The sequence below is a fragment of the Daldinia vernicosa genome (assembly GCF_022497035.1).
Source record: "Daldinia vernicosa strain CBS 139.73 unplaced genomic scaffold F5Y00scaffold_10, whole genome shotgun sequence".
Lineage (NCBI taxonomy): Eukaryota > Fungi > Ascomycota > Sordariomycetes > Xylariales > Hypoxylaceae > Daldinia > Daldinia vernicosa.
In genome coordinates this window covers 796,339-823,746 of record NW_025953926.1, presented here as the reverse complement: position 1 = coordinate 823,746, position 27,408 = coordinate 796,339, and the positions used below count along the sequence as shown (strand labels likewise).

Below are 27,408 nucleotides of genomic sequence, written 5' to 3'. Positions count from 1 at the left end.
ACGGTATTAGTGGAAAGCCTCATCCTTCCACATCGATGTAGGTACCTAGGTACCTAGAAATGGACCGTGCACATAGTAACTGCCAGTGGGACTTATCTCTTATCAATCACAACAACCCTCCCCACTATCAAATTGGGAAGTCGCTTAGAACCCTGTCACGGAATTTCGCCCACACAATTTCGCAACACCGGCAGAAAAGTCAACTTCTCGATTCCTACCTCTATCAACATCGATTCCGCCATAATACCGTCAAAATGCCTCAGGAAATCGCCGATATCAAGAAGGTACAGTTGCGACTCTACGAATCTGTTTAATCGAATTTTGGCTAACAATTGAGTTATTTAGTTCATCGAGATCTGCCGGCGGGAAGACGCCAAGTGTACGTGACAAGATAATGAATAGAAAGAAAACAGTTATTTTGGTGTCAGCGCTGGTTCTAACAATTTGCTTTTTTTAATACAGCCGCCCGGATCAAGAAGAACAAGAAGTCGTCGCAGACCAAGTTCAAGGTCCGATGCTCCAAGCACCTCTACACCCTGATCCTTAAGGACTCCGACAAGGCCGAGAAGCTAAAGCAGAGCTTACCCCCGAGTACGCATTGACTCTTCGCAGACTGAAGCTTCGAATAATCAATCACTAACATTATAACCACAGACCTACAAATCAAGGAGGTCCCCAAGAAGAACAGGAAGGGCAAGCACACGGCATAAGTTCTGACCACGCGTCCGGGGAAAGGAAAACTACCAATCGCAACTGGGGAAGTCTCAGGGTGATGGACGGATAGGCGTCTACGAACGCGGTCATCGAGGACCAATGGGGAGTGATGCATATGCTCTTGTAGCTGGGCTGGTATTTTCATGAGGCGGCGTCTAAGGATACCTTCCGAATTGATGTTTCTCGAGCACGATAACGCTTGTAGACAATTCACAACAATTCACAACAATTGCACAAAATCCCGCGATCGGGGCCGTTATTTCTAAAGAGCAAAAGAGAGAACTTCTTATTGTGTGTGCCTAATCATGTCTTACAGGATCCTCTCGTAATGCTTGGCCTCGGTATCCTGCGAAAGAGACAAGAGCGCTGCCGAGAACTGAGGGAAGTCTTTTCCTCCTGCGAATTCCATGTGCTTCTCGACGCTTGGCCACGAGCAAGAAAGAATAAACTGCTCCAAGCTCTCGTCTTCCTTTTCGATGCGCCACCCGAACTTAATTAGTGGTGTATATGCCTCCAATAAGTGCTTATTTTCAACCCAGGCCTGCTCGAATGCCTTGCGTTTCTCGGCCGGAATGGTCACGCAGCTTAAACTAACGATAGGACTTTTTAATAGGGAGATCTCGCCATCCGGTCCTGATGCATCGAAGAACGCAGCGTCTTCGAGGTGAGACACGTCTGTCTTTTCTAGCGTGAAGTGCTCTTTGAGAGGGGGGTAGGCCGTCTTGTTCTCGGGCGAGGCCTGCCAAAGCCGGTGCTGGGAGACGGATTCCCAGTGTGCCGTTAGGAGGGCGATAGATGGATCCTCGATTTGTCGGAAGAAGCCTACACCACGAGCTTCTCTGCCCTTAGGTAATGTCGGAGTATTACGGGCGCACCAGTCATCCTGAACGATTAGGCCCCGGTTCATAGCTTCCTTGGCCTCGTCTCCAACGGGGCCGTGGGCACCTGTAAACCATGCCAACTCTGTGACTGTCATGATGACTTATTGGTGATATAGTAATGGGATCTGAACTGAACTGAACTGATAAATAACTTTTACCACGTAGGATGATGTAGAGGTAAGCTGATGACGAACGAGGTTATATAGCTTTCCTAGTTGGGCCGCGTTGCAGAGAGTTGCCTTGCCTTACCCACCCTACACCGCATTTACCCAATCGAGAATCCAGTCGGGTCCGTTACGTAGGGGTAATTCCGAGACGGGTTTTAATGGAATTAAGAGTGTGACATTGTCGTATTGGAATGTTCTAACTTCTAAGACCACCATCCACCTGGGGCCCGGGCAGGAGGTACATCTCATAATATCATCATCGAGTTTTATAATTCAGACGATCCGTCGCCTAAGTATTTTATTCTCCCATGTCCAGAATGAGGTACCAATGGAAGTGATTTTTCTATTTAAATATAACCAAGCGCCATGTGTGCTCACATATCGTATTATTCGGAGTTGCACTGCCGCTTGGAGGGGCGGATCTATAGGCTGACTCTGCGTATTTATGATATTTGGTAGTATTTATCTCAGCTGCACTCGCTTCAAAGCTCTGGCCGCCTGGCCATGCTCTGGTTCATGCCTCATATTCACTCATTCACTCAGCTTGAAAGTCTTACAGCGAGAATCGAGTCTAGAATAGGTGCTATAGAGGGATGGGAGACCCCTTAGGAGCAGTCGGCTCTATTGTGGGCATTGCAGCTTTTGGCCTTCAAATCGCAACAATGCTGCAGATGTATATCGAAGCTGTGTTCGAAGCGCAAGAAAGCTTAAAGGACATAGCCTTGGATGTCAGCGCAACAGCTTCTGCCCTGGAACAGCTCGATGAATTCATTAAACCTGATCAGAATAATAAAGCAATTGCGAGTAAATCAGGAGTGGAACAGGTAAAGCGACTGGCATCGCAGTGCGAGCAAGTTTACGGCGCTATCATCCATCTTATTGCCAAGGCCGTCGGCGTGCCAAAGGACAACAGCGGTAAAGTGACCCACGATGCATTGAACTTGCATAGTTTAAACGCCCCGAGTCGGATACAAAAGCTCATATGGCCCTTCCGGGAATCTCGTATCAAGAGGCACCAGGAAGACCTAAGATGGCTAAAGATCAGCCTGCTTTTTCACCTGAGGCTCATGGAGCTTGCAAAGACAAAAATGACGTTCGTATCGCCTGTAATTAATATTGACTTAACTGATACTTGTTTCCCGCACATAGGGCTCCAGCTAGATCTCCCGACGCTTATGAGAAAGAGGTAGCTTTACAAGCTGCTCTGGAAAAGCTCTTGTCTGAAAGGGAAGCGTATGCCAAATTGATAGCCGCCCAAAGGAGAGGAAGTAAGAAGGGCAAGACCAGAAGGAGATCCCTGGTTGAATCTACTTCCTCGATTGATTTACATAGGAGAACGAGCTCTAAGAGCGAGCAGCACTTTGTCAAAGTCCCTGAACCCAGTCATGCAGGGCCATCGTCCCGGGCGAGGGATGGGATGGGAATAAAAAGTACATCAGCAGCAGCAGCAACATCTAGTAAAGCTACCGACGATAAGCCAGAGTTCGTGTCACCAGAACGTCTTCCAGAGCCGCCTCAAGTTACGTCTAGATCTCCTAACAACCCAGTGTCACCTCCTATAACGTAAGAGAACCCAACGACGTTGCGATGCCCTGCGAACTAATAGGTACAGCGACGATACGCCTAATAAAAGAGCCGAGTTTCATGGTAGTTTATTAATCGAGGGCAATAACAATCTAGATAATGATATTGGCCACCCAAAGCGAACCGAACCATTTCGGCAACTCGTAGTTCAGGATACGCTTGACGCAAACCCTGCAGCTCCCCAGACGCAAACCAATACCCAAACAAATGCCCGAAGTTCGCCAGTAAGCGTAAATACTAACCGTCCAGCACCCAGCTCGAATCTAATAAATACCGACAACGAGGAGAACCCTCCACATAACCACACAACAAGACACTCCAAGGGCAAGAAAACGCACAAGCCCAGGCTCTCGCTAGGGGCCCTCGGCCATCTCCCACGGATACCAAGTCTCCTTGGGAACCGAAACAAGCAGCCCACCCGTGACTAGAAGAGCCTGGATCTCGAGGCATACCTCGTCGAGAACGACTTCCGCACATTCCGCAAGATCCCTTTCGGCCACGAGGAGCTAGCGGATGAGCTGAGCCGGCTCACCAAGTCGACAGGGGGCGGCGTGTGGACCCAATACGCGTCGCTTAATCCCGCCCAGCGGGAGAGCGTAGACCGAGTGGCGGCGGAAGCGAACCGTTCAAGTCACCGCTCGAGGACCTGCGTGGCGATAAGCCGGCAGCCCCAGGGGAGAGAGTCTTGCATCGTCGCGTTTTTCTCCCTCGGGCCTCCCGTCCAACCTGTCCACGTCAAGTACGGCGAACAATATTTCCAGTTCGCGTTCGAGCTGTGCCGGAAGTGGGAGGTAAGTCGACTTCTCTCTTGGCGTCATACATACCTAGATAACAAGGTTGGCAAAAGCTTATTTGCTTATTGGCATCAGGACATGGGCGACCTTCTCGAGGAGACCGTGCCCGATATGAGGGGACGTAATCATCGCTGCCGAAGCGATTTGTACCATCTTAAAGGCCTCGATAACCACGTCATCCCCCGTGCGATGTGGAGCGCTACCGTCTGTCCCGGCCTCGTCGTGTTCCTAGTCATTTACTTGCCTTCGTCTATGCCAACGTCACCGAAACCGCAATTCCCCTTATCTCTGCGCGACGCACGGGAGGATAGCCCGTCCGTAGACTATCGAAGCGGGGTCGCATCTCCGCGGGCTATCAGGGTGATAGGAGTCGATATAAGTGCAATAATAGACTTAGAGGACCAGATGACAATTCCACCCGCTGCAGAATCGGTCGAGGGCTCGTCATGTACGCCACGATCTATAAGTTCGGACATGAGGCTAAGAAGGGAAAGAGAATCTTTTTCTCGATGGGCCAGACAAATCGGGGTTGGGTATGACTCCTGGCCAGGTAACGAAAGGAACGGGGAAGAAGATAGCGAAGAAGACGATATCATTGACTTCGAAGAAGAGCAAATGCATGGAGGGCTCGGACTAGGCGCCCAACTAGGCATGTGGACTAACGTGTTCTCATCGGCGGAGAACAACGAGAATGATGAGAGCGGATCCTAACGTATACCTACCTCATGCCTACCTAAGGTACCTCGCAACCTCACTCTCTTAATAGGCGGCACAATTATTTTTATAAGATTTCATTCAATGCTGAGTCTAATATGAAAAAAGAACCGTAACAATGCATATGTATTCAATATATACTCACATGCCTAACGCAAACGCATGTGCACAAGGGCTATCTACAATTTTTCAGAAGCGAAGAGTTCCATCCCTCAACTAGGAGGTGCGGCCGACAGTATGTATAAAAAACTCGTTCCCATTTTCTCACCACGGCATTAATAGGCTACCACATGATTCTTCCCGAGAAACCACAAGCTCGCACGACCTAGGTCAAAAAGGAGATGGGGCTTAGAAGGCGAAGTACATGATTCCGCTGGCGATGACGAGAGCAGCCACGCTGGCACCGAGACGAGCCTCGGCGCGGGCTCCGGCTCCAGGGGCAACGGGAGTGGCGGTCGCGCTGCCGGAGGGGGCGCTGGAAGAGTAGCCTGAGGGAATGGAAGAAGGTCCAGTAGGGACCTGGCCACCGGAAGACGAGCCACTGGGAGCAGGGGTGCTGGATCCGGAAGGGACGGGGGTGGTAGGGACGCCAGTGCCAGTGGGCACGGTAGGGTAGCCAGTTCCCGAAGACACCGGGGGAGCCGGGGAAGAGGAAGAAGGCGGGGCGGCGGTCTCCGAGCTGGAGGGAGACTGAGTAGGGTAGCCACCAGCAGAGCTGGAGCTGGGCACCTCGGTGGAGCTGGAAGGAGACTCCGTGGGGTAACCACCGCTGGAGCTAGAGCTCGGGGCCTCAGTAGAGCTGGTCTCCTCAGAAGAAGAAGACGGCGGCAACGTCGGGTAGCCGGCGGAAGAGCTGCTGGTAGGTTCAGGAGTAGGCTCAGGGGTTGAGCTGGTAGAGGACCCAGTTGGGCCAGCGGCGACGTCGGCACAGAAGGTATCGATGCCCTTCATGACACTACCTATATTTGCTATTAATTTTCTATTCTTCCCTTTCATATCATGTACAAGTAGACGTACCATAGTCGGTCGCAGAGCAATCACTTCGCAGGCAGATCTCACCGTCGCGCTTGACGGTGTAGACGGCGGCGCAGATACAAGTGTTGTCGCCCTCATCGCAAGTAGTGTGCTTGTCGACGGTCTCAGTGATACACGGGGGTCCGCAAGCCGGGACGTAGTCAGCTATGTTGATGGCGGTGGCGACGGCGGCGAGAGCCGGAAGAACGAGAACGCGTAGAGGTGCCATTATTAAGTAACTGGTAGGTTTTGTTTGGGTATATTATTCCTTAGATTCCTTAGGATAAGTAGATAGCGAGCGAAAGTGTCGAAGCGAGCGTGTTTATAATTCGAAAAAACAAAAAACCTTTTCCCGATCTTTACAGGTGAATCACCTTGGCTACCTCGGTATGCAGTTGGATATGTTAAATTACAGTTGGAAGCAGATGGATGGGGAGGAGGGTTGTTTTATAGATGGGAATCGGATATGTGCACTTTCTTAGAAGGTCGGTAGAAGATGGGGCTGATCTACGTTCGGTGATAATGTAACTACCTTACGGTATAAGTATAGATGATCGACAACGGGGACGTAAATAGAGATTGCTCACGACAGGCCTAATTGCCCGAAACTTCAAACTAACCCATGTTCCTTTTCGCCCGTCGTGCGGTACGAAGAGGCACATGGGAAGCAAAGCTTGTACTATGTAATGCCATAACTGGGGAGATCGTGGAATTTGGAGAAAGCCACCCTGCCACCGTTCTTCCCCCTTGAATGGGTTAGATTGGCTGATTGGGCAAGATCGAGTTACGTACCCAGGTATAATCCAGGTATAATCCAGGAAGGTATACTGCAGTATACTAGGTATACCCAGGTAAGGTAGGTGCAGCTTCAACCATGAGTGGCCGAAGTTACAACCGCAGTCCCACATTCTTGATCTCTTAACAACCTCTGGCAGGGCTTTGGCACCTTAGCAAGTCACACCAACCACAATTAATCACCACTTCATGCGCGGTTGCGTTGTTCACATTAAAGTTTTTCGCCCCTGTCGTCCCTGCATTTAGATGGTAGAGCCAACCACAGCCCGTATACGACCCGGCATGGACGCCAAGATCCGTCCGTAGGCCTTGTTTCAAGGTCCCGATCTGGCAGGTGGAGTGCTTGAAACGCACCGAAGGAACAGCCCATACCTTACTCTATTGGCCTAGTGTAACGTGCCATCGTTTACCCCGGACTCACTATTTTTCGCTATTTTCACTATTTTCATACATGTATTTTAGGTATCTGAATTTGTACGACCGCTTCATTAATACGGTACTCCTTCGCCCGCTCCGTCTACGCAGGGAGGAAGCGGGAGGAGTCAACGCCTCCTTATTGGTCCCAGAATAGCAATATGCGCGCCGCAGACTAACAAGATAAAATCTTTACATAGTCCACTTCCAATGCACAACGGGGAGAGAGTGATGATCTTTTCTATTATCAGTTTGTCTCCTTCGTGTCTGTTGGATCTGATTCCCAAGTAGGATTGGTAGTTTCTTTCGTCCCTTAGCTTTTTGCCTTTATCGGTGTTGCTAGTTACCAGCCAACAAATTCAGCCATGTGAAAGCATCGTATTCCTGGCTTAGCTCTGAATCAAATCGTGGCTGTTTGGGCTTGGCTCGCGTGTGGTGGCCTGTCAGCCTGTTGGTGCGCCGCAGCCACATATATATAGGTATATATCCACTCGTATATTCCGTACTGCCAGATTTCTATTGGTATAATGGTAAGGTCTTGGTGGAGGTTACATCCGTGCGCTTCATGCCTCGTAAAATAGACCAACTGATATTTTTGACAATTCCCGAGCGGCTGGCCAAGAGTATAATAATGTTATAGTCTATATCTCGTATACGACGACATTTGACTAGCATAATCATATAGAAGTCATCGTATAAATTCTGTTGCTAACGATGAGAGTGCTATCCTTCTAGAGAATTTACGAACAGGGACTTAGAGGTACAAACGTTACATGGCCGAGTACCTAGCAATGGGCGTGAGGCCAAATCGGGCACCAAAGCAACAATAATGTTAGGTAATTATCCGCTCCATAAACAAAATCGGCTTTGCCATAGGATTGACTCTACCATGGATTGCCGCCAACGAGCTGTATGTACGGCCACATACCGAATATCGTCTTGGCGGGAACAACCCGCCTTTGAAAAGCGGGGGAAAGGTCGTGATAGCGATCTGTTGTTGGTGAGATTTACTAAGAAGACGACAGAAACGGCAACAAACCCATGCCACTGCCTGGGTGGCCTCACCCTTGGGTCATGTGAAGTGGCTAATGACACAGCAATGTACCATTTCGGCCACAAGCAGCAAGGCGATCTACACAATGGCCTCCAAAGGACTAGGTAGACTATAGGAAACTGAAAAGTCGTATCGTCGATCATTAGTCTAACAAATCTCAAGCGAATTATACTGTTGGGAAATGGCCGCCTAACTATGGATGTGTCGCCACATAAGTCGGCGAATAGTTTGAAAGCCATGTGAAGTCTGCTCGAGTACATTCAGGCCTAGTTTTCACCCTATGTACTCATCTGTCAGATAAGTCGAGTAACCCTATATTTTGAGAAAGTTTTATCTTCTTCTAGCCATATACCAAAGGTTAATTATTCTTTGTCATGGTATGTTTTACTACAATCTGCTAGTATGGCGGCGTATCGTTCAGTGGGATCAATGACCGACAAGATAATTGAAGTTATCTACGCAGGTACATCAGGTATATGAAAGCTCACTACCACTCGCAAATATCATCCAGTTTCTTCAGTATAATCAATTCACATTTACACTAAATAATATAGGTGCTGTTCAGTTAAATAGAAATGATATTAGCACGGCAATTGTAGTTAGAGTGACTATGCTAACTTTTGAACCGTGGTACCTTCTAGGGGGCACGGGATTGACGACGCCACTATCAGGGATACTTGTGAGGATAGGAATAGAGAATATAATATGAAATAGTTTCCGTGTAAATAGTTATAAACCTACCCAAGACTAGACTACTGTTATGACTATGAACATTCTCTCTAAATATTTCGGTAGTCCAGGGACCTAGCAATGTCACTCTTCAAGATTGGATGAAGAGCCGCATGGAATAAAGGAATTCGTCGGTCTAATAATTCTATAAAAATGACACAATACGGCACAGATGGGGTCTCGTAAACAGGTATAGCGAGGGGACTTTTTATAGGAAATAATCTAATCAGGCCTAAATATGAGTTATAACGTAGAGTACATAGGTAGATGGCGTTGTAAGTTATATTATAGTACACGGAGAGGTGATCAAACTTTTCTATACCTCATATCTTGATAGAAAAATCCTTTGGAGGTAACTCAGCGTCCACTTCATTATCAAGTCGTCGTATGTGATAAAGTTACCAATAGTAACAACAACGGTCAACTACCGGGAAATTTTCCTTCTATATATTTTCGAAATGATTGAGTAATCTAGAGCGACATTGCTGGGATGGCTTCTTGGTAGGCAACAATCACCTCCTATACCCCCTTTTAATTGCTTTACCTGTTAGACTTCTAAACATAGGTACGTTTATAACCCCCGAGGCGTATACGTAATTAAGCGTATTGTTCTTCTAATAAGAATTACCCTTATCCTTACCTCTTGAGCTATAGAGTTGAGCTCTATAACCAACCGCCACGACCGTGCGAGACTTACTCGAAGCTACCGTCAACCTTCATAAGGACACATGGCAACATTTAGACATTTAGCCGATCCGAAATAGACATAAATTCAAAGAACAGTGAGGCATTCTAACAATCGATCAATGGCCAGGTTGGTACGGTCTAGCAATGATTCTCCGCCCAATAACTAGCATAATTGCATCCTTATGGAAAGTCGCTAGGCCCTAGGGTTAGATTCCTTAGGTGGCTGCATTACTCTTTTTTTCTCTTTTTTATCTGCGTATACTACATCGCACTTATTAGATAGTTCGTATGCTACGTAGGTAGTCTACTCGGTTAATATCTCCGTGATACGTGATATTTCCAAGATTTTATGTAGCTCATCTAGAATCCCGGCGCTGGGTCTGTCTCGTGATAGACACAGGCAAGACTTTGGCAGCTTCGTTCTTTGCCTGACATATAGGTGGATATATGCATTCGCCATTAATATTTCATTATTCACACATATTTGGGGATGAAGTTTACTTGTTTATCTTGTTAGGATGTGATTCCTTTTGTTTGGCGTCCTGTATCAAATTGTTATGCGATCTGTTGATGCTGAACACACGATCAAATTTATACGAAGTGAAATTCTTGTCCCCTGATACGAAATATGTTCTTTATAGCTGCTAGGATGCTGTGAAACGGTATCGAATCCCATATATACGACCTAGGAACACTTGAAAATAAGAAACACTGCGCGGTCCTGATGTTAGTGACATAGACAGCCTTGCCAAATCTCCCGGTTCAAAGGGAGAAAATCGTGTAATAATGACCTGTCAGATATCACGATACCCCCAACCGCAGCCTTCCGCCCGCGCAACATCCCCTCAATTTCAAGAACGTACTGTGTAGCTTTTCCCCGGTCTGGAATCGAGTCACTTTAAGTGATTGGATTTAGGCAACTGATTGGAAGGGAACTTGCATAGTATTGGCCTAATTGAACTCGCGTTTGAGCAGCCGGTTGGTGCCACGACCTCCACGCTGGATGACTCGAAATGCATGTTTGGTCGCACAACGTAGTTATGGGCGGGATAATGGTTTCGAGTTGAGGCCGCGAGAAGACCTCGATTCATGTTATTTATTGTCGACTCCCAGCTTTCAGGAAACATGATGGTTCCTTGGAAAGCTAGTGAGAATGGGACCTAAGAAAACATCAGGAAGGCTGGGCATGGACCCGTACTCGAAATTACTTCATCGATTCTATGAACCTTTGATTCTATCGAGAGTCCTCGGCCAGACGCGAGGGACACATACTTCAGCTCCTCATGATGACGAGAGTCAAGCCAGACGTAGAAGGCTGCTCCGCAACCTTTCTTACCTTTGCGACTATGATAAGGGTGGTGATATGACTTCATCTATTGCTCTTGAGGATAACGCCCAATGCTACGTCTTCTGGGTTGCTTCGAATACAGTTCGCGCGGGCAACAAAATTATAGGATTCCTACGATCGTCCCTAGAAAAAATACATCACATCATCGAAAAGGAGGAAAGGAGTCTCCTCGAAGCTGAATTCGTCCGCAGATGTATAGCTTTTGCTGAACCGAGGGTGAAGAAGGAAGCCAAGTTACTATCCAAGGCGATCAAAGAGTGCAAGAAATCTATCAACAAGGAAAGTTCTGTACCAGGTTAGAGGTTTTGACTAACCACCAAGTTACTTCAAGCAAGCTTTACTTACGCCGAATATTGCAGATTCCCAATTAGCCAAATGGCTACAACAATTCATTCCGGACAAAGGGAAGCTTATGGAAGATGTTTGCTTCCAAGCCTATGATCAACGAAAGGCGCCGGAGTTGCGTTCGCTGGAGAGCGATACTTACTCCGGCAATGGAGATATCAATATCGGCAAATATGCGCCTCCTTTCGCAGAAGTACGCCATCGTTTGGGGCGATTGGCGCATCATGTGCGAGCGCCAAAGGAAGTTATCGAGGATTCGCTTGAATTGGGTCACCTATTCAACGAATATAAGATTTGTTTGGTTAATCCACCACCGAGTAACCCACGACCCCAGGCCGACTCTCTTACCGAGCTTCACAGTATCCTCAAACGGATGTTACCGGCCAACGACCCGAAATTGGAAGAATATATAGAGGCTCTAGTGTCTCTGGATCATAAGTTTCAAATCACAAACCGAATCCGCGGAGAATATAACAAGAAACACTTCCAGCCGCGCGTCCACGCCGAGGTTCAAATTCTAGAACATTTCTGTACGAACCAACTCCGTTACGTCGATGATGACCGCTACATCGGATGCAGCAAGCCGGCATGTTATTGCTGCCATCTCTACTTCCGGCACCACGAATCTAGGCCCGTGGAACCGGAATCGCATCAGAAGATATACCTGAATTGGGGGGTGCCGGTGTTGCCCGAGGGATCTAAAAGTCCGGGCTACAATACGCAGCGAGATCTGATGAATAAGATGTTGGAAACGATCAGGAAAGATGCCCTGGCGCAGATCATACGGAAAGCAGGGCCGCTTACATGGCACCCCGATTCGCTGACGGGGATTACTATTTCAACCATGGCACTTCCCGCGGAGAAAGTATATGAAGAGAACCCTCTCGAAAGGCAGTTGACAAGTTCGAGTTATGGTGTGTCTCACCATGTATTCACATTCATCCTCGCTTGAGCCTACTGCAGGAGACTAATACCTGTACACAGACTCAACCGTGCCGGAAGTCATTCCTGTTACAACAGATACACAATCATGTATTGCCGAAGAATCGAGTAGCTCCTCTCTCTCGAACGATAATTCGTCGACCTGCGAGACTCGAGGTGAAGCCGTGAGTGAATTTGACTCCGATTCGGACTCTGGTGGCGGGGTCTCTTTATAGTGTTGCGACTTCATGTCGCGTGTTACCTTTTAAAATAGGACGCCGTGTGAAGGTAGGTTTCGTTGACTTGCAGCTTTATTCTCGTTGAAATAAATTATCTTGATGTCGTGGACATGCTACGCTAGGACTGCAATTGTTTTATATCGGAAGCGGTCCCAAGTATAATTTGAGTATTCGTAACTTCATATCGTCCGAGTGAAGCTGCGATAATAATTCGAGGTTAATGTTGGTGTTGCAAAGTTAAAGTTTATCCAAGGCAGCGAAGGTCATGTCATTGTCTTAGACTGGACCTCGGTCATCAATACCTTGTTGGTCAAGGTCCGAGTCGGAAGGCGTGGCCGAACAGGGATATTTTCCTCTGGGGGACCTTCTGCCAAGAGTGAGACCGGCAGCCAATTCTCCCTGTTGTGTTCTAATTGGCTCTGTGTGACTGGTTCTTCTTAAAGAGGCTACGTCTCGGTTCCCACTGATTCCCATTGCAGCGGCGTCTGGGTTGCTATCGATACCCTGGTCAGGTACACGGATACATTCATATCGAATTGGGCTAGTGGAGCTTTGACAAGGTACTTTGACTCGTCCCTCTAGTTCCTCTAATCAACATTATCAACAAAAAGGGGTGGGAAAATTTCCCCCCCTTGCTTGCCAGCTCTGCAGCTTTGCGCCCACTCGCTTACCTTACGTTGATGGCCAACACCTACCTACATACACATAGCACTGCAGTATATCTCGTCTCGGATCCCTACACCGATTCTTGTCAACTCTGCAGCTCCGTTCAATTCTATAAATCAGTCAATATCGACTTGCAGCGTGTGTGGCTTACTGAAAAGAAAGAGGTGTGATCGTGATCTCATCACATTCACCTACGGTAGCAAAGGAGCATAAATAAGCAACATAATGCGACATAACCAAACATAATTACCTAGGAAGAGCCTTACCGAGATTACGACTACCTAATACTACTACTATTTTTTATTTAATAATCGTTACCAGTATCATCTCATTCCTACATCGCACGACTCGAACCTAAATCTTTCTTTTCTTTTCCTGCTCGTTTAACTCTAAGCCCTTCCAATCTGGTGCCGCTTATACCTTTTTTATACCTTTTACCACTCGCGTTGCTCTCTGGGCATATATTAGTCAAAATTACGTGGGGTTCTGTTCCGTGTTGGGAGCTACATAAGCCACCTACCCTACCTATCGTTTCACACGGAATTCTGCAGCAAAAGTAGTCGCATAGCGTAAGACCCTAGGAAGGATATTCTATTAACTGAACGATTCCACATGACTTTTACTCCAACAACCCTTGACAGCGCATCCTCGGAAATGTCCAACGGCATCAATGGTTTTCATAAGGAGATTGAAGCACTCCATATAAACGGCAATGGGAATAGTACGAACGGCACGAACGGCACGAACGGTACAAATGGTACGAACGGTACGAATGGCCGATCTACTTTAGATGAGAGCGACAAGAAGAAAAAGAGAATGAGTCGCAAGCTCTCTAGTCCTATGATGCCGTCCTTTATGGTATCAGCTCCGGGCAAGGTCATCGTCTTTGGCGAACATGCCGTAGTCTATGGCAAGGTATGATATAACTTGCTTTCTTAATAATTAATTACTTCTTGTGCACAAGTTCACCAGTTTTATAGGCCGCTATCGCTGCCTCCGTCTCGCTCCGCTCCTACCTCCTAGTGACGCACCTCTCCAAATCAAAACGCACAGTAACCATGCAGTTTCCCGATATCGACCTTATCCATACGTGGAATATTGACGAATTACCGTGGGACATTTTCCAACAGCCTTCTAAGAAAAAGTACTACTACGATCTTGTCACATCTCTTGACCCCGACCTCGTAAAAGCCATTCAACCGCACCTTTTAGACATCTCGTTAGGGAAGTCGGAAGCCGAGCGAAAAATACACCAAAATTCCGCAGCCTCGTTTCTATATTTATACCTATCGCTAGGGTCGCCGAAGTCGCCAAGCTGCAGGTATACCCTTCGTTCGACAATACCAATCGGGGCTGGTGTTGGAAGTAGCGCCTCGATTGGCGTCTGCTTAGCTGCAGCTATGCTGTTACAGATTCGCACACTGTCTGGCCCGCATCCCGACCAACCCCCCGAGGAGGCTCGTTTACAAGTGGAGAGGATTAATAGATGGGCCTTCGTGGCCGAGATGTGCATACATGGCAATCCTTCCGGCGTTGATAATACGGTCTCTACACACGGCAAGGCGGTGGTGTACCAGCGGACGGACTATAAGAAGCCGCCGACGGTGACGCCGCTATGGGACTTCCCCGAATTGCCATTACTCCTAGTGAACACTAGAACACCAAAGTCTACGGCTGTCGAAGTGGCTAAGGTTGCGAAGTTAAGGAGCACGCACCAGGAACTGGTGGGAACAATTTTGGATGCGATAGACAAGGTCACCAGAAGCGCCGAGAGTTTAATCGAGGAGGAATATTTCGACAACGAAGAAACGGAGAGTCTACGGCGCGTAGGAGAGTTGATGACAATCAACCACGGCTTACTTTCGGCTTTGGGCGTTTCGCATCCTCGCCTCGAACGAATACGAGAACTAGTCGACTGCGAAGGCTTCGGATGGTCGAAGCTGACCGGTGCGGGCGGCGGCGGTTGTTCGATATCGTTAATGAAGCCGGATATCCCTCAAGAAAAGCTGGATAAGCTGCAGCGCAAACTCGATCTGGAGGGATACCAAACATTTAGGACGACTCTTGGCGGAGACGGTGTCGGCGTGTTATGGCCAGCGGTGTTGAAGAACGGCTTGGACGAAGATGAAGAGGGCGGCATGGAGATTGATCTCGAAGGTTTCCTAAATGCACCGGGTAATGACGGCGTGGAGAAGTTGGTTGGAGTGTCTGGCGGCTTAGACGGAGCTGAGAGGGAAGGCTGGAAATTTTGGAGGGTTGAGAGCCAATGATGAAATTATGGGAGAATGGAAGGCGGTTTCGGGAAATAGTTGCTTCAATGGATTGTAGGAGTAATGTGGTATCCAACTGAGGGTGTATTCGGGGCTCTCGTTCCGGTTGCACCTGGTATAATAATTACCTATAGAGAAGCATCGATATAAACGAAATCGACGAAAGGGAATGACCTAGGGGGTTTACTAGAGCAATATTTTAAGTTTAAATTTTAATAAGACTAATCATTAGCCAAACGCGCCTGTCTCTTTTTTAAAAGAAATAAGAGGCAGGTTCAATGTTCTGAAGGGTGGTTGCGCTTGCCCCTCCATCCCTCTATATGTACAGTACGCCCCCTGAAATAATGTTACCTTTTCGGCCGTGCACGATACAAAACTCCAAAATAGGGCTTCGAATTCTGAATAGAACAACGCCCTTTAAAGCATCTCAACTATTATACCAGGGTTTTATAGCATAGAATACTCCGAAACAACGTTTTCAGAAAACTACAACGACCTCCCAGGGCGGCAATAGATATACGCTTCAGGATCTCAGCGAAGTAGCTCTAGGGGTCCGCTAAATAACATTATTACAGGGGGCGTACTGTAGGTCCATAACAACTAGTGGGATTTTTGTTGTCATCAACCCTCTATTCCTGAGACCCCAATTATAAGGGTATTTATCTGATTTATTTGAACCCCACCATTCACACAACATCGCAGCCATGCCTCCAAAGAACAAAGGAGGTGCTAAAGCAAAAGCACCCGAACGTATATTATTCTCATTTAATCTTTTTCTTTTTCTTATTCGTATAACTTAGAAGATTTGCTAATAAGTAGATCGCTTAGCAGCAAAGCAGGAACCTCCGAAACAACCACAGACCATTAGAGAGCTCGAGTGGCAGTGGTACTACGAGACGAATCCTTACCAAAAGTCCTTCGAAGAGCTCGGTCTCCATGGCATGACCCCAGCTGATCGACAAGCCTACCTCAACCAAGAATATCTAAAACCGGGCGCTGCCAAGACCCTCTCCAACAAAGCCCAAAAGGAACTGTGGAAGCAGTTAAACGAAGCCAACGTTCCTCTACGCAGCTTACCTCGGCCGCGAGATCACCAGTGGGGCCGCGACAAGAACGGCCGCGACGTCGGCGATTACACCGTCGAGGAGTACGAGGCCCGCGAGGCGAAGAAGGTTAAGCTTCTGTTGCTTCTAGACGAAAGCTCAGCTTTTAAGACCAAGCGCGCGAAGGCCAACGAAAACAATACCCACGACGAGAAGACGTTTACTTGCACCGAAGAGGACGTAGAAGCTGAAATGGCTAGGCGGAAAGAGATGTCACAATTACAGCACGAGCTGTACGGCACCAAGATGGATCCGTACGAGCTGGATCCGGACTGGGATGACGTCGTACCGATACCTCAGATCGAGCCCGAGGGAGCGCTTGCCGCTATCGCGTATCCGGACGAATATGCCGAAGGTATGTTCATATGGGCACCGGTCCGCTAGGATATAGTTGAAAAATATATATTAATGGTTTCCTAGCTATGTCCTACCTCCGTGCCGTTATGGCAGCGAAAGAGTACTCACCGCGATGCCTCAGACTAACCGAGCGCATCATATCCTTAAACCCGGCACATTATACCGTCTGGCTGTACCGGTTATCTATTGTACAGGCTCTAAACATATCCATCCCGGACGAAATCGAATGGCTTAACGAAGTCTCGCTCGCACACATCAAGAACTACCAGATTTGGAACCACCGGCAACAGCTGATGGAACATTACTACCCGGCGATCGTGACGGTGCCCTCGGAGGTAGCCGACCTAGCTAACAGCGAACGGCAGTTCCTAGAGAAGATGCTTCAGCTGGATACGAAGAATTACCACGTGTGGAGCTACCGACAGTATATAGTGCGCAAGCTGGGGATGTGGGGCGACGCCGAGCTGCAGAGCATAGAGACCCTGATCCACGAGGACGTGCGGAACAACTCGGCCTGGTCGCACCGCTTCTTCGTCGTATTCTCGGACCCGGCGTACGCGACGCCCGACTCTCACGCTACGGAGCACGACCCCAAGATACCGGATGCTATCGTCGACCGCGAAATCGAGTACGCTCAGCAGAAGATCGAGCTCGCGCCGCAGAACCAGAGTCCCTGGAGTTACCTCCGCGGCGTGCTAGTCAAAGGAGGCCGGAAGCTAGTGACGGTAAGGGGATTTACGGAGCAGTATGTTAGGAATCTGGGCGATGCGGAAGGAGAGGAGGTTCGGAGTTCGCACGCCTTGGACTTGCTGGCGGATATATATAAGGAGGCAGGAGAGCTGGAAAGGGCGGATTTGGTGCTTAGACGGCTGGGCGATAAGTGGGATCGTATTCGTCGCGGATACTGGGAGTACAGGCGGAAGTTACTAAAGGAGGACCAGCGTTAGAGAGAGCATGGTCAGCCCGGAGCTCCGCTGTGGGAGCGGGTGGTAAAGATTCATGAAGATTTTGTAAGGGGAGGGGAGCGGGAGGGTGATGAATAATATCAATATCCTTAGAGTGGGCAGAGTTATCCTAGAATTACTGGGTAGGCACTTATCTAAGTAGGGCCGTAGCGATGTGTCTAAAGCTACCTATGAATGCAGCGTTGACTTTATGAGACTTTACGAACAGTGATGAGGTTTAAGAGCCGTCAGTGCCGGACTTGTTGAGATAGATTTTGGTATATCTACCTAACTAACCCTTTTTCTATTCTTCCTCGGGATCAACCACGTCCTCTCCTCTTCTATGATCTTGACACCGTTTCTAGTTCTTTCCCCTCTGCTTTTTGTAAATACATGCTACCTTTCCTCCCTCTTTCTTCTAACAGGTACCTATAGGTATCTTATTATTCTTGGATAACCAAGTTGTAGTCTCATGGACTTTGTCATTTTCCCGAGATGAAATCCATAGTATATAGGTAAAGCTGTATGTATGTAGTTAGTTAGCGACGTACCAGAAAGCCTCGTCTAGATCTATCATCTCATATCTCATTCACCGGGATGTACCTAATGTATGTATGTATGTCTACCGTCCACAATCCTTACAGAAGCTGCCTTATCTATCAAAACATGCAAGGGCGTTAGAAATCCACGGCCTCGCTCCGTTTGCTCGCACCCTTTACGAGTTTGCTTCATCCCTCCCTTATCCCTCATCCCTCATCCGACTAACTACCTAGTCCCCCCCTCTCCCCCCTTACAGAGCGCGGAAGTTCTGGCTAACAATAACCCACTTCCTCAGGCCGCGGGGCGCATTCCTCCCCCAAGCCTCCCAATGCGGCACCAGTAGAAACGACTCGTTAAACAGCTTCTCGAGGGGCTCGTTGTCGTTGTTGCCGCTAGTATCCCCTCCAACTCCAACTCCCCCTACAGCCACCACCACTGCGTCCCCGGCCTTCCCGTCCCCGTGCCCCCGCCCGTACCTCACCACCCCGCTGACCTGGACCGCGAAGCTCAGCCTGTCGCCGTTCCGCACGGCCGCGGCGGTAGTAGCGTCGCGGCCTGGGCCGACGCTAGCTGTTGCTTCCGGCTCGCCGAGGCGGTAGCACGGGTTCACGGGGTGCGCGTCGAAGGAGGCGACGTCGTAGGTTACGGGGCCGCCTTGGGTTTCTAGCAGCGCCTCGTAGGCGGATGCGTCGGGGACTAGGAGGCCGTTTATGCTGATGTCGGGTTTGGCGCCGGCGGCGGTTAGGCGGGGCGAGGTGGAGGCGTAGAATTGGCTGATGGGACGCCGCTTGCTGAGGGCTTCGTAGAAGTGGTCTACGAAGGATTGGGCGGCTGGGGGGGAAAGTGTTAGTATGGGGGTTTGTGAGATGAGGTGAGATGAGATGAGGGATGAAATATGGTGAGGTGAGGTGAGGTCAGGTGAGGGCTGAGTCAGATAGAATAGATACCTTCGCTAGCTACCTTGGCTTGAGTCTCTGGGGTTGGTAACGCCATTTTTATAGAGCTTGAGGATCTTAATAAGATATTTGTCTCTGGTTTGGTGGTTTGTGACCCTTCGCTCTTATAAGCGACGAGCTGGGTAGTGGGTAGTGGATGTATGTATGTATTGCTGAACCAAGCAGGTTTTAATTTCACAAATTCGCAGTATTTGAGGTTATGAACAATAAAGAGCAACCAAGGCTTAGTCTTTCGATGTTATACAATGAGATATAAGTGTGGACTTTGGAAATTAGGTAGACAGGTTGAAGTTGTAAGGATTAAATTATTGGAGGTTTAACCACAGGGACGACAGTTGAGTAAGTGAGTGAGTGAGTGAATCAAAGGTTGAGATATCATGGAAACAACTAGTTTTGCCACACTGTGGGACTATTCCCCTCTTAGTTATGAAGGCTGCTAAATTCAACTAGCAGCACAGTCCGAACTACAAAATTAAATACGGTATACGTACGTATCTATGAACAAGAGCAACTGGCAGTTGATCGTTTACATTGAACTTTCTACTTTCTATACCTTTTAATATTCAAATCTTCCATCTATCTCACAACTAAAACCTCCAAGTTCAATTTCTTATAAATCCCCACCTCCTCCATAGGCCAAGCCATAAGATATCTATACTCCGGCGGCACCAACTCCTCAATCTTCACCAGCAGCGGTTTGACCCTTTCCTTCAGCCACCACCTATCCTCCACCCGATGCAGCAAGACGCACCAAAACGCCATGATGATAAGTGCCGCCGGATGTCTCGCGGCAAGATCATCCCCGATCCGCTGCTGATTCATAAAAGGCGGGAACCTGAGAGCAGCGTTCTTCCGATTGAGCGCCGTGTCCGCCCGGTCTGACAAGTAGAAACTTAGACGAAGCTTGTACATGACCTGCGCGTACGCTTCTTTGTGCTCGGGCGCGATGGGGAGTTCCTCGCTCAAGCGGAGAAGCCTCGCGTCTGTAGGTCCGCCGCTCAGTTCTTCGGGTTTAGGCGAAGATAGATCTCCCAGAAGCGCACGTAGAGGGGATTTCATAACAGTAGGACCGTGTTCTATGGTGACCGCTGCAGTTCCATGGATTAAAACCAGCCATTCGGCTAGAGACCCGGCCTCCTCGTTGAAAAGAAGCGACAAGGCGTCCTTTGCGACAGCGAAGTGATACGGTATGAACAAGCACGAGCAAGCAAACAGCGGGAGGGCCGTCTCAGCCGAACTAGCAGCCAAGGCTTCCCGAAACAGGGGAATAGCTCTAGCCTGGTGCTCGGTAGCCACGCGCTCTAGAAATTTCGCATGTTCCGGTGTAGCGGATCGGAGGTGCAGCGCCGCGACCGCGAGGACCTCGTGGAGAAGATAAGGATGCCGCGTCGCGAGATCAGGGATGAACTCTCGCCAGACCGCTATCGATGCGCTATCGTCGGCCTGCGCGGTAGAAGTAGACTTGATAAAGTGTTGATACAGACCGAAGTCGGTAAAGGTAAAAGACGGCTCCTCGTAAGGCCGGACGATCACTTCCGGCGTATTTGAGTCCGGTCTGCTCCCGGGTAGCGACGCCGGTACTAAGCTACACGGAAGCTGTCTCTTGGCGCAGTAGGAGCATGGTTGTTTCTCGTCGCATTTGACCTTTTTGGCTTTGCATGTGGTACATCCGGCCCGACTCTTGTGGTGATATCTCCGGGATGTGGATGACATTTTTAATTGAGTTCCTCTCTACCGCATCTTGTAAGATTTTATATTGGAGTATTGGAGTTATTAATAGGAAATTTATATCCATCAGAATATTATATAATAGTATGTATATAGGTTAGAATGCTTAGGTACGATCGGGAAGTACTTGTAAACTTGAGCACGGCATCCTTCTTTATGCATTTACTGAATCGTAAGCTATTCCAAATCAGGGCCGAGAGGAAGGCTTGCGGCCGGAACGCGTCTGTGGCTACAATCTAGCCCTCTAAATACCTACATATTAGCAAATCCAGGGAGGGAAACATTTAACACACCTTCAGATACCTCAACAAGGCTTGTTGTTGACGTGTCGAAAATGTGCGAATCCCAATTTGCCAACGGTAATATAATCAACCCACCGTTTTCCGACAGGCAATCCGTTTTCTCCGCATAACGGTTTGCAAGCATGCAAGTAGTCGATGCTGAGCTGAGCTAAGAATTCAGATCGTATCCCAGACCTTGAAATCAGCTCTGTTCGTCAAGCATACATAGCGAGCAGAAAGAGAAAACAAACCTGCTAGAGATGAAAATCCCGATTAGAAGTCATGATTATAGTTTTAAAGTTGAGTCTAAGGCTTGGATCTAAACAACCTTGTACAGTAGCGTCTACTGCACTTTCCTCGCCTGTATCTTTTATCCAACTCCCCGTTGAGAACTTTAAGACACGGATTAAAGGAAATATGACGTAGTAAATCCAGTAGTGTTATACAGTTGTATCAGTCAACAGCTTCAATTATAAGTTAAACAAACAAACGTAAGGGGGCATTTAGACAGCAGTTTGAAATATTAATTGCCAGTAATATGCTTGTGATGATGACTATATTTAATCATTAGAACATAGCTGGATCCAAGACTCTCAACAGCGCTCAATGTCTTAAAATAGTCTTGTAAGTATATTCAATGCTAATAAGCTCTAACGCTTGAAGTATATACTGCTATAATCGCGGGAAACGCGATTAAAGATCCGTAGCGACTGCTCGTTCGGTATAAGCCGTTCGTTAGATCAACGCTAGGTAGCGTAGTGCTATTCTTTCCTCCTCTTCTTGCATTGGAGTCGCAAAATATCTTGACCTTGCGCCTATCCTTCTACCAACCAGTAATCCTCGCGTTTCCCTCGCTATTTTCAAACGGCTAATACGTTCAGACCCGACACATAGGTGCCCGGATATTGGAGCGACATTTATAGTCGACTCTATAATATCATCGTCTTTAATCTCTTTTTTGTAGGTTCAGGCCGTGGCATTTATTTCGGGAACTGCCACAGGCCTAGTCGTTCCACCACGCTGTATCCCATACCCAAGAAGTCGCACAGCTGGACCCAGTTCTCCGCCTGCGAACTCGCCTTCAGCGCAAGCACGTCTAGCTCTAGGAACTTGCGAGAACGCTTCTCCTTGGAGAAGAAGTTCCGAGCCGAAAGTATGTAGTCTTCTTCGCCTATATGTCGACTGCCTCGGGGTAGTATGAACTTGGCATCGGGTTGCGATCGAGCGATCTCTGCTAGCTGCATGTTGGACGTTACTTCGACATAGGTGTTTGATAATATTGTCTGGTCTAGTATGTCTGATTCGAGGTCCAAACGACTGTATCCTAATGTGTCCAAGGCTTTACTGAGAGCGACTGTCGCAGGCGGCGACGTACTTAGGATGTAGACGGACGGAGATACTGTGGTTGTGTTTGAGGCGAATATGCTCGAGGCAAGCATGCCGAGCTCGAACGGCAGTGCAAACTTCATGGTCGATCTAGATCGTAAATAACGATTGGCTTCGGATATCGTTCTATTCGGCGAGCGTGTATTATTTTTTTCAGGGCAAAAAGAAATGGGCGTAGCTACTGTAGAATCAGGGGAGCGGTATCTACATATACGGCGACCAGCTTAAAGGGGTCTATTTCTACGGGTAATCTTAATATAGGACAGCGGTCTGGTCCCATGGCCCACCTGAAACTGGGGAGAGTAAAAGTCGGATAGAACGCTAACATACGTGGTGTACTATCGTATCAGGATCCATCGTTGGAGATACTTATATCATATTAGAGCCCAGTACGAGGTGTTCGGTATCCAGATCTCAGGCTATTCTACATATTCCGCACATGACCATAGTAGACAGTCGAAAAGGGCGATTTTAAGAGCCAATTGGTCCCTTCGCTCTCCATATTGAGACGAAGAGATATTCGGACACACAACTTTCATATTTTTGTTGCGCTTCGGACAGATCGTCAGGGATAGTCCAGATTTGAGCCCGATACCTTCCCATAATGGATGGTCTAGGGGTCGCGTTGTGCTGTAAAAGAAGCGGGACATGAGTCCGATCTACTAAATTCGATTCAGCTCAGCCCCGTTTGTCGCTTCATCGGCCGCCCTTAGATATTAATAACCCCTTTTGGTTACATGTACTCAAGAGGATTAGGGGTCTATGTACATATGTACAATACATGCAGGCATTAATGGGAGTCTGAACAAGGATCCTTCTGTCGAATCTGGTAACACTGGAAATATGATTGGTTGAATCGAAAGGGCTAGGACAAAGCTTAAACTAGGTTGTGGAGACGTACCGAAGCGATGAGGTACGTACTGTAAGTTTGAAACCGGCTTGGCTAATCTTGTCGCGACCCTGAAACATGCCACATGGGAAAATGCATATAACTTTTAAGAATTATTCTATGAATCTGGAAGCTTGTTGGATGTATTAGCACCTATGTACTCCATCCGATTCTAAAATGACTACCTAACATACACAGCGCATCTGTTTTTGATTGTAAAGGGATACTACAAAGTAAACCTATCTCGCCTCCCCCTTTGCAAGTATCTACATAAGGTAGTAACCCATGCACAGCCCCTTCGCCGTTATCATGTGTGGGTATGATTCTTGAGCATAATTTCGGACGTAAATGTAGTCGCTTACGGTTCGAATAACTATGGGAGCAAAGCTAAACTCTTCAAAGACTACATATGAAAAAGAGTGTTAGTCGGTGGCAGCAGCTAATAACACCACGATATAAAACTCCAATATAAACTGTGATGTAGTAGGTAACCACTTAGGTAACGATTATGTATAACGGTGGCCAGCATCGGCAATCGACGGTAGCCGAGCCCGTTCCCCAGTTTCGGGTACCCGTGGTTTCCACAAACCCTAAGCGGGCACCCGTAGCTTTGCATTAGACCCTTATCGACGGGACCTGCGGTGTTACCCTCCCCGTCTTCCCATTGGACGCAATCACGGGTACGCCTTAATGTCATGTTGCGTATAGCTTCGTCCGATACAGGAAGAGAAAGTATAATGCTTTTATAGGGATTTATAAACGGTGGTGGAATAGACTAAACTCGTCCTTGGGAGTATCTAAGAAATTTTGTTTAACTAACTAGACTCTTATTACATAGATTCTGAGAGAGAAAAGTTACTGGCTGTAGTGTTAAGAAAATTTAAACACCCCACGGATATAGGTACGACATATCACAACATATAATTCAGAGGAAGCAATGCTAACATCAATCTAGATACCACCGTTATTAAGCCAGACACACAAGAAGACGTAACAATTAGGTTCCAAAAGACCCTAACTACACATATATTCATCTGGCATTTATCGCCAATAAACCCAACGAAATGGGCTCCTGCAACCCAGAGCTTCAGAAGCTCTTCATAGAGACACCATGTATACCATCAATAGCTCTCTCGCGAGTAGCAGGTTGGTCAGGACCCCCTTCTCTCCAACCCCTTTACTCTCACGCCCAATTTAAACTAACACAGAAAAAAAAACAGCAACATCTTCCTCAAGCTCGAAAACCTGCAGCCCTCAGGCTCGTTCAAGTCGCGCGCCGTGGGAAACATGATGTACCAGGCGATGCTCGCGAAACCGGCCGGCGGTGACGTGCACTTCTACTGCTCGTCGGGCGGAAACGCGGGCCTGGCGTGCGCGACGGCGGCGGCTACCCTCGCACAGCCGTGTACTATCGTCGTGCCGACGACTACTTCCCAGTATATGATTGAGAAGATACGACGTGAGTTACTTACTTACTCACACACTGGCTTGCCCCCCCCCCCTGAAGATCTGCATTCAGCAGTAGATACCTATGTTCTAGCTTACCCCTTAGAGCCAGCCATGGTATTTCTAAAGGGGCTACCTCAAAGCCCAAGCCCCCCCCCCCTTTTTTTTCAAAAATTTACCTACGTTAAGGAGACAGTCAACTTCACAGTCAACTAACCTCCCCCTCCCCCAAACGCAGTCCTAGGCGCCCAAGTCCACCAAGTAGGCCCCAACTGGGCCCTCGCCGACTCGCACCTGCGCACCGCGCTCCTCGCGCGCGACCCGACAGGCATCTACGTCCCGCCCTTCGACCACCCGGACATCTGGGCGGGCACCAGCACCATCGTCGACGAGCTGGCCGCGCAACTCGGCGTACCCCGCGTCGACGGCATAGCGTGCAGCTGCGGGGGCGGCGGCCTGCTCAACGGGATCATGGCCGGCGTGCGGAAGCACTACACCGACGTCGGGGTAAAGGAACCGACCGTCCTGGCCGTCGAGACCGTCGGCGCGGATAGCCTAAACGCCAGCGTGAAGGCGGGAGCGCTGGTGACGCTGGCGGGGATTACTAGTATCGCGACGAGTCTGGGGGCGCCGCGGGTTTCGGAGCGTACGTTCCGGTGGAGTCAAGAGGCGGCGGGGCATCTGAAGAGCTTGGTGGTGACGGATGCGGAGGCGGTGATGGGGGCGGTGAGGTTTGCGGACGACGCTAGGATGTTGGTGGAGGTGGCGTGCGGGGCTACGCTTGCGACGGTGTATAATGGGGATTTGAGGAGGGTTGTGGGAGGAGAGGGGGAGGAGGGGATTAGCGATGAGGAGTGGAGTAGGAAGAATGTGGTTGTGATTGTGTGCGGAGGGGTGAATGTTACGTTGGAGATGTTGAGGAGTTATGGGGAGAAGTATGGTGTGAAATAGAAGTGTGTATCTTGTTTGTTATACCTAGGGTATTGGGATGAAGGGGTAGGTAGGTATATATGGTAGAGTTGGGAGCCGCTCTTCGCCATCGGGGAGTCACCTGTATAAATAATACATAAGATGCATATACCAATAGATCTCTACCCGTGACATCTCACATCTATATCATAGAGCTCACTCATCGTCTACTCTACCCTTCAGCCGCGATCTATCATAAACCAACTCCCTATACGTATCACCCATCACAGAAGGGCTCGTCTCTTCCCACTCCTCCATCTCCCCAAACCCTTCAAACACCATCTCTATCTCGCCAAAGTAATTCTTCTCGCCTCTCTGCTTGAACCCGAGAGCTTGGAATAGCACGATGCTAGCCTTATTATCAGCGTTAATCTTAGCCACGACATCTTTCAACCTAGGCTTGCTCTTTGCGGCAGAGGTGTCGAGGGAGCCCGTGTACTCGGCCAGGATACCGTCCAAATGCCGCCGTACGAAGTACAAGAACGTAGCGACGGCCGCGCGGCCGAGACCTATGCCCCGGAACTTGGGGTCCGCGATCATGATGTCGATTTCCGCCGTGTAGTACGTCTGGGTTTCCTTTTCGTCTCCCCTTTGCGCTTGATCCTCATCGTCGCCATCCCAAGGGCTCAGAAACAAATTAACGTCCCCCACCATCCTGTCTACCGCATCTCCTACTCCCGCCAGCACGGCTTCCCCCTTTTTGCCCGTACTCGGAACATCACCATCATCACCATCGCGCGGCAACGGCGCGCACACGATAAACGTGAGTTTATCTCGCGACTCGCGCCACGACGCCTGGTTCTCGTACTCCTCGTCTAGCGAGAGGCGTTCCGAGGCTGTGGCTTCGCGGATAGACTAGATGCTGTTGTCAGCGGGTACACTATGTATACCCTTCTCTTGCTAAGAAAGGGGAAAAGGGAGAGAATACGGGATCTTCCATCCACCTGTGGTATTGCTGTACATGGTGCGCGTCGTACGGCACGAGCAGGACCCTGCTGGTCGAGATGGCTGTTGGAAATATGTGTTAGCGATTGTTTATTCGGATTGAGTGAGGACCCAAGTAGGGCGGCCAAGGTAGAAGATAAGGTAGAACTCACCAATATTCTCATTCAACCTCATTTTCTATGATAAATTTGGACTTATTAACCCAGCTATATGTATGGTCGATGTCGCATATTTTTATATGTTTATGAGTTTAACTTAATAGCTTATACTCACGACTTATAATTGATGAGAGAAATGAGAAATTGTAGTTGTAGAATGATGTGAGGCGCAAATTATTTTATCTTAGTCACACGTGTTTATTTTAATAGCCTAGAACTTAAACTATCACCGAAATAGAAGATATCTTATGAATTGCAAATCTTATTATCGCAACGAGGTCATTAGAGTTCCCAGTAAATGTATATAATAAAAATATTTCAGCCCTACTCATAACCATAGCCTCAATTGCGCATAACTAATCATCACACC

At 48.4% G+C, this 27,408-nt stretch overlaps 12 protein-coding genes across 12 annotated transcripts; 6 read left to right on the top strand and 6 right to left on the bottom strand.

Moving 5' to 3' along the window:
* Positions 1–122: 122 nt before the first annotated feature.
* Positions 123–972, top strand: F5Y00DRAFT_230269 (ribosomal protein L38e). Its single transcript, XM_048006888.1, has 4 exons — positions 123–284; positions 346–379; positions 463–591; positions 655–972. Exons 1-4 carry the CDS (start codon positions 255–257, stop codon positions 708–710), a joined length of 249 nt encoding a protein of 82 aa, XP_047867551.1. The 5' UTR covers positions 123–254; the 3' UTR covers positions 711–972.
* Positions 973–1,850, bottom strand: F5Y00DRAFT_230268 (uncharacterized protein). The gene has a single exon (XM_048006887.1). The coding sequence runs from the start codon at positions 1,688–1,690 to the stop codon at positions 1,025–1,027; it is 666 nt and encodes a 221-aa protein (XP_047867550.1). The 5' UTR covers positions 1,691–1,850; the 3' UTR covers positions 973–1,024.
* A 505-nt stretch (positions 1,851–2,355) lies between these two features.
* F5Y00DRAFT_267773 (uncharacterized protein) lies at positions 2,356–4,929 on the top strand (the record flags this gene model as incomplete). Its single annotated transcript, XM_048012123.1, has 5 exons — positions 2,356–2,855; positions 2,912–3,325; positions 3,375–3,570; positions 3,775–4,137; positions 4,216–4,929. The coding sequence occupies 5 exons, from the start codon at positions 2,356–2,358 to the stop codon at positions 4,849–4,851; spliced, it is 2,109 nt and encodes a 702-aa protein (XP_047867549.1). The 3' UTR covers positions 4,852–4,929.
* Positions 4,930–4,939: 10 nt separating this feature from the next.
* F5Y00DRAFT_230264 (uncharacterized protein) lies at positions 4,940–6,792 on the bottom strand. The gene is made up of 2 exons (XM_048006886.1): positions 5,872–6,792; positions 4,940–5,813 (listed from the first exon to the last, which is right to left on the bottom strand). The coding sequence occupies exons 1-2, from the start codon at positions 6,095–6,097 to the stop codon at positions 5,203–5,205; spliced, it is 837 nt and encodes a 278-aa protein (XP_047867548.1). The 5' UTR covers positions 6,098–6,792; the 3' UTR covers positions 4,940–5,202.
* A 3,908-nt stretch (positions 6,793–10,700) lies between these two features.
* F5Y00DRAFT_259621 (uncharacterized protein) lies at positions 10,701–12,397 on the top strand (the record flags this gene model as incomplete). Its single annotated transcript, XM_048010908.1, has 3 exons — positions 10,701–11,190; positions 11,255–12,154; positions 12,225–12,397. 3 exons carry the CDS (start codon positions 10,701–10,703, stop codon positions 12,395–12,397), a joined length of 1,563 nt encoding a protein of 520 aa, XP_047867547.1.
* A 615-nt stretch (positions 12,398–13,012) lies between these two features.
* On the top strand, positions 13,013–15,686 carry F5Y00DRAFT_230260 (mevalonate kinase). The gene is made up of 2 exons (XM_048006885.1): positions 13,013–13,981; positions 14,047–15,686. Exons 1-2 carry the CDS (start codon positions 13,679–13,681, stop codon positions 15,334–15,336), a joined length of 1,593 nt encoding a protein of 530 aa, XP_047867546.1. The 5' UTR covers positions 13,013–13,678; the 3' UTR covers positions 15,337–15,686.
* A 303-nt stretch (positions 15,687–15,989) lies between these two features.
* F5Y00DRAFT_230258 (protein prenylyltransferase) lies at positions 15,990–17,914 on the top strand. The gene is made up of 3 exons (XM_048006884.1): positions 15,990–16,086; positions 16,165–16,794; positions 16,860–17,914. Exons 1-3 carry the CDS (start codon positions 16,041–16,043, stop codon positions 17,741–17,743), a joined length of 1,560 nt encoding a protein of 519 aa, XP_047867545.1. The 5' UTR covers positions 15,990–16,040; the 3' UTR covers positions 17,744–17,914.
* Positions 17,915–18,385: 471 nt separating this feature from the next.
* F5Y00DRAFT_230256 (uncharacterized protein) lies at positions 18,386–19,592 on the bottom strand. The gene is made up of 2 exons (XM_048006883.1): positions 19,228–19,592; positions 18,386–19,111 (listed from the first exon to the last, which is right to left on the bottom strand). Exons 1-2 carry the CDS (start codon positions 19,271–19,273, stop codon positions 18,531–18,533), a joined length of 627 nt encoding a protein of 208 aa, XP_047867544.1. The 5' UTR covers positions 19,274–19,592; the 3' UTR covers positions 18,386–18,530.
* A 177-nt stretch (positions 19,593–19,769) lies between these two features.
* On the bottom strand, positions 19,770–21,306 carry F5Y00DRAFT_230255 (uncharacterized protein). The gene has a single exon (XM_048006882.1). The coding sequence runs from the start codon at positions 20,947–20,949 to the stop codon at positions 19,813–19,815; it is 1,137 nt and encodes a 378-aa protein (XP_047867543.1). The 5' UTR covers positions 20,950–21,306; the 3' UTR covers positions 19,770–19,812.
* A 478-nt stretch (positions 21,307–21,784) lies between these two features.
* On the bottom strand, positions 21,785–23,232 carry F5Y00DRAFT_230254 (uncharacterized protein). The gene has a single exon (XM_048006881.1). It carries the CDS (start codon positions 22,712–22,714, stop codon positions 22,226–22,228), a length of 489 nt encoding a protein of 162 aa, XP_047867542.1. The 5' UTR covers positions 22,715–23,232; the 3' UTR covers positions 21,785–22,225.
* Positions 23,233–24,584: 1,352 nt separating this feature from the next.
* F5Y00DRAFT_267759 (tryptophan synthase beta subunit-like PLP-dependent enzyme) lies at positions 24,585–26,004 on the top strand (the record flags this gene model as incomplete). The annotated part of the gene is made up of 3 exons (XM_048012122.1): positions 24,585–24,670; positions 24,741–24,979; positions 25,205–26,004. 3 exons carry the CDS (start codon positions 24,585–24,587, stop codon positions 25,915–25,917), a joined length of 1,038 nt encoding a protein of 345 aa, XP_047867541.1. The 3' UTR covers positions 25,918–26,004.
* F5Y00DRAFT_13667 (GNAT domain-containing protein) lies at positions 26,005–27,226 on the bottom strand. The gene is made up of 3 exons (XM_048004304.1): positions 27,033–27,226; positions 26,864–26,943; positions 26,005–26,790 (listed from the first exon to the last, which is right to left on the bottom strand). The coding sequence occupies exons 1-3, from the start codon at positions 27,052–27,054 to the stop codon at positions 26,092–26,094; spliced, it is 801 nt and encodes a 266-aa protein (XP_047867540.1). The 5' UTR covers positions 27,055–27,226; the 3' UTR covers positions 26,005–26,091.
* Between the last annotated feature and the right edge of the window lie 182 nt (positions 27,227–27,408).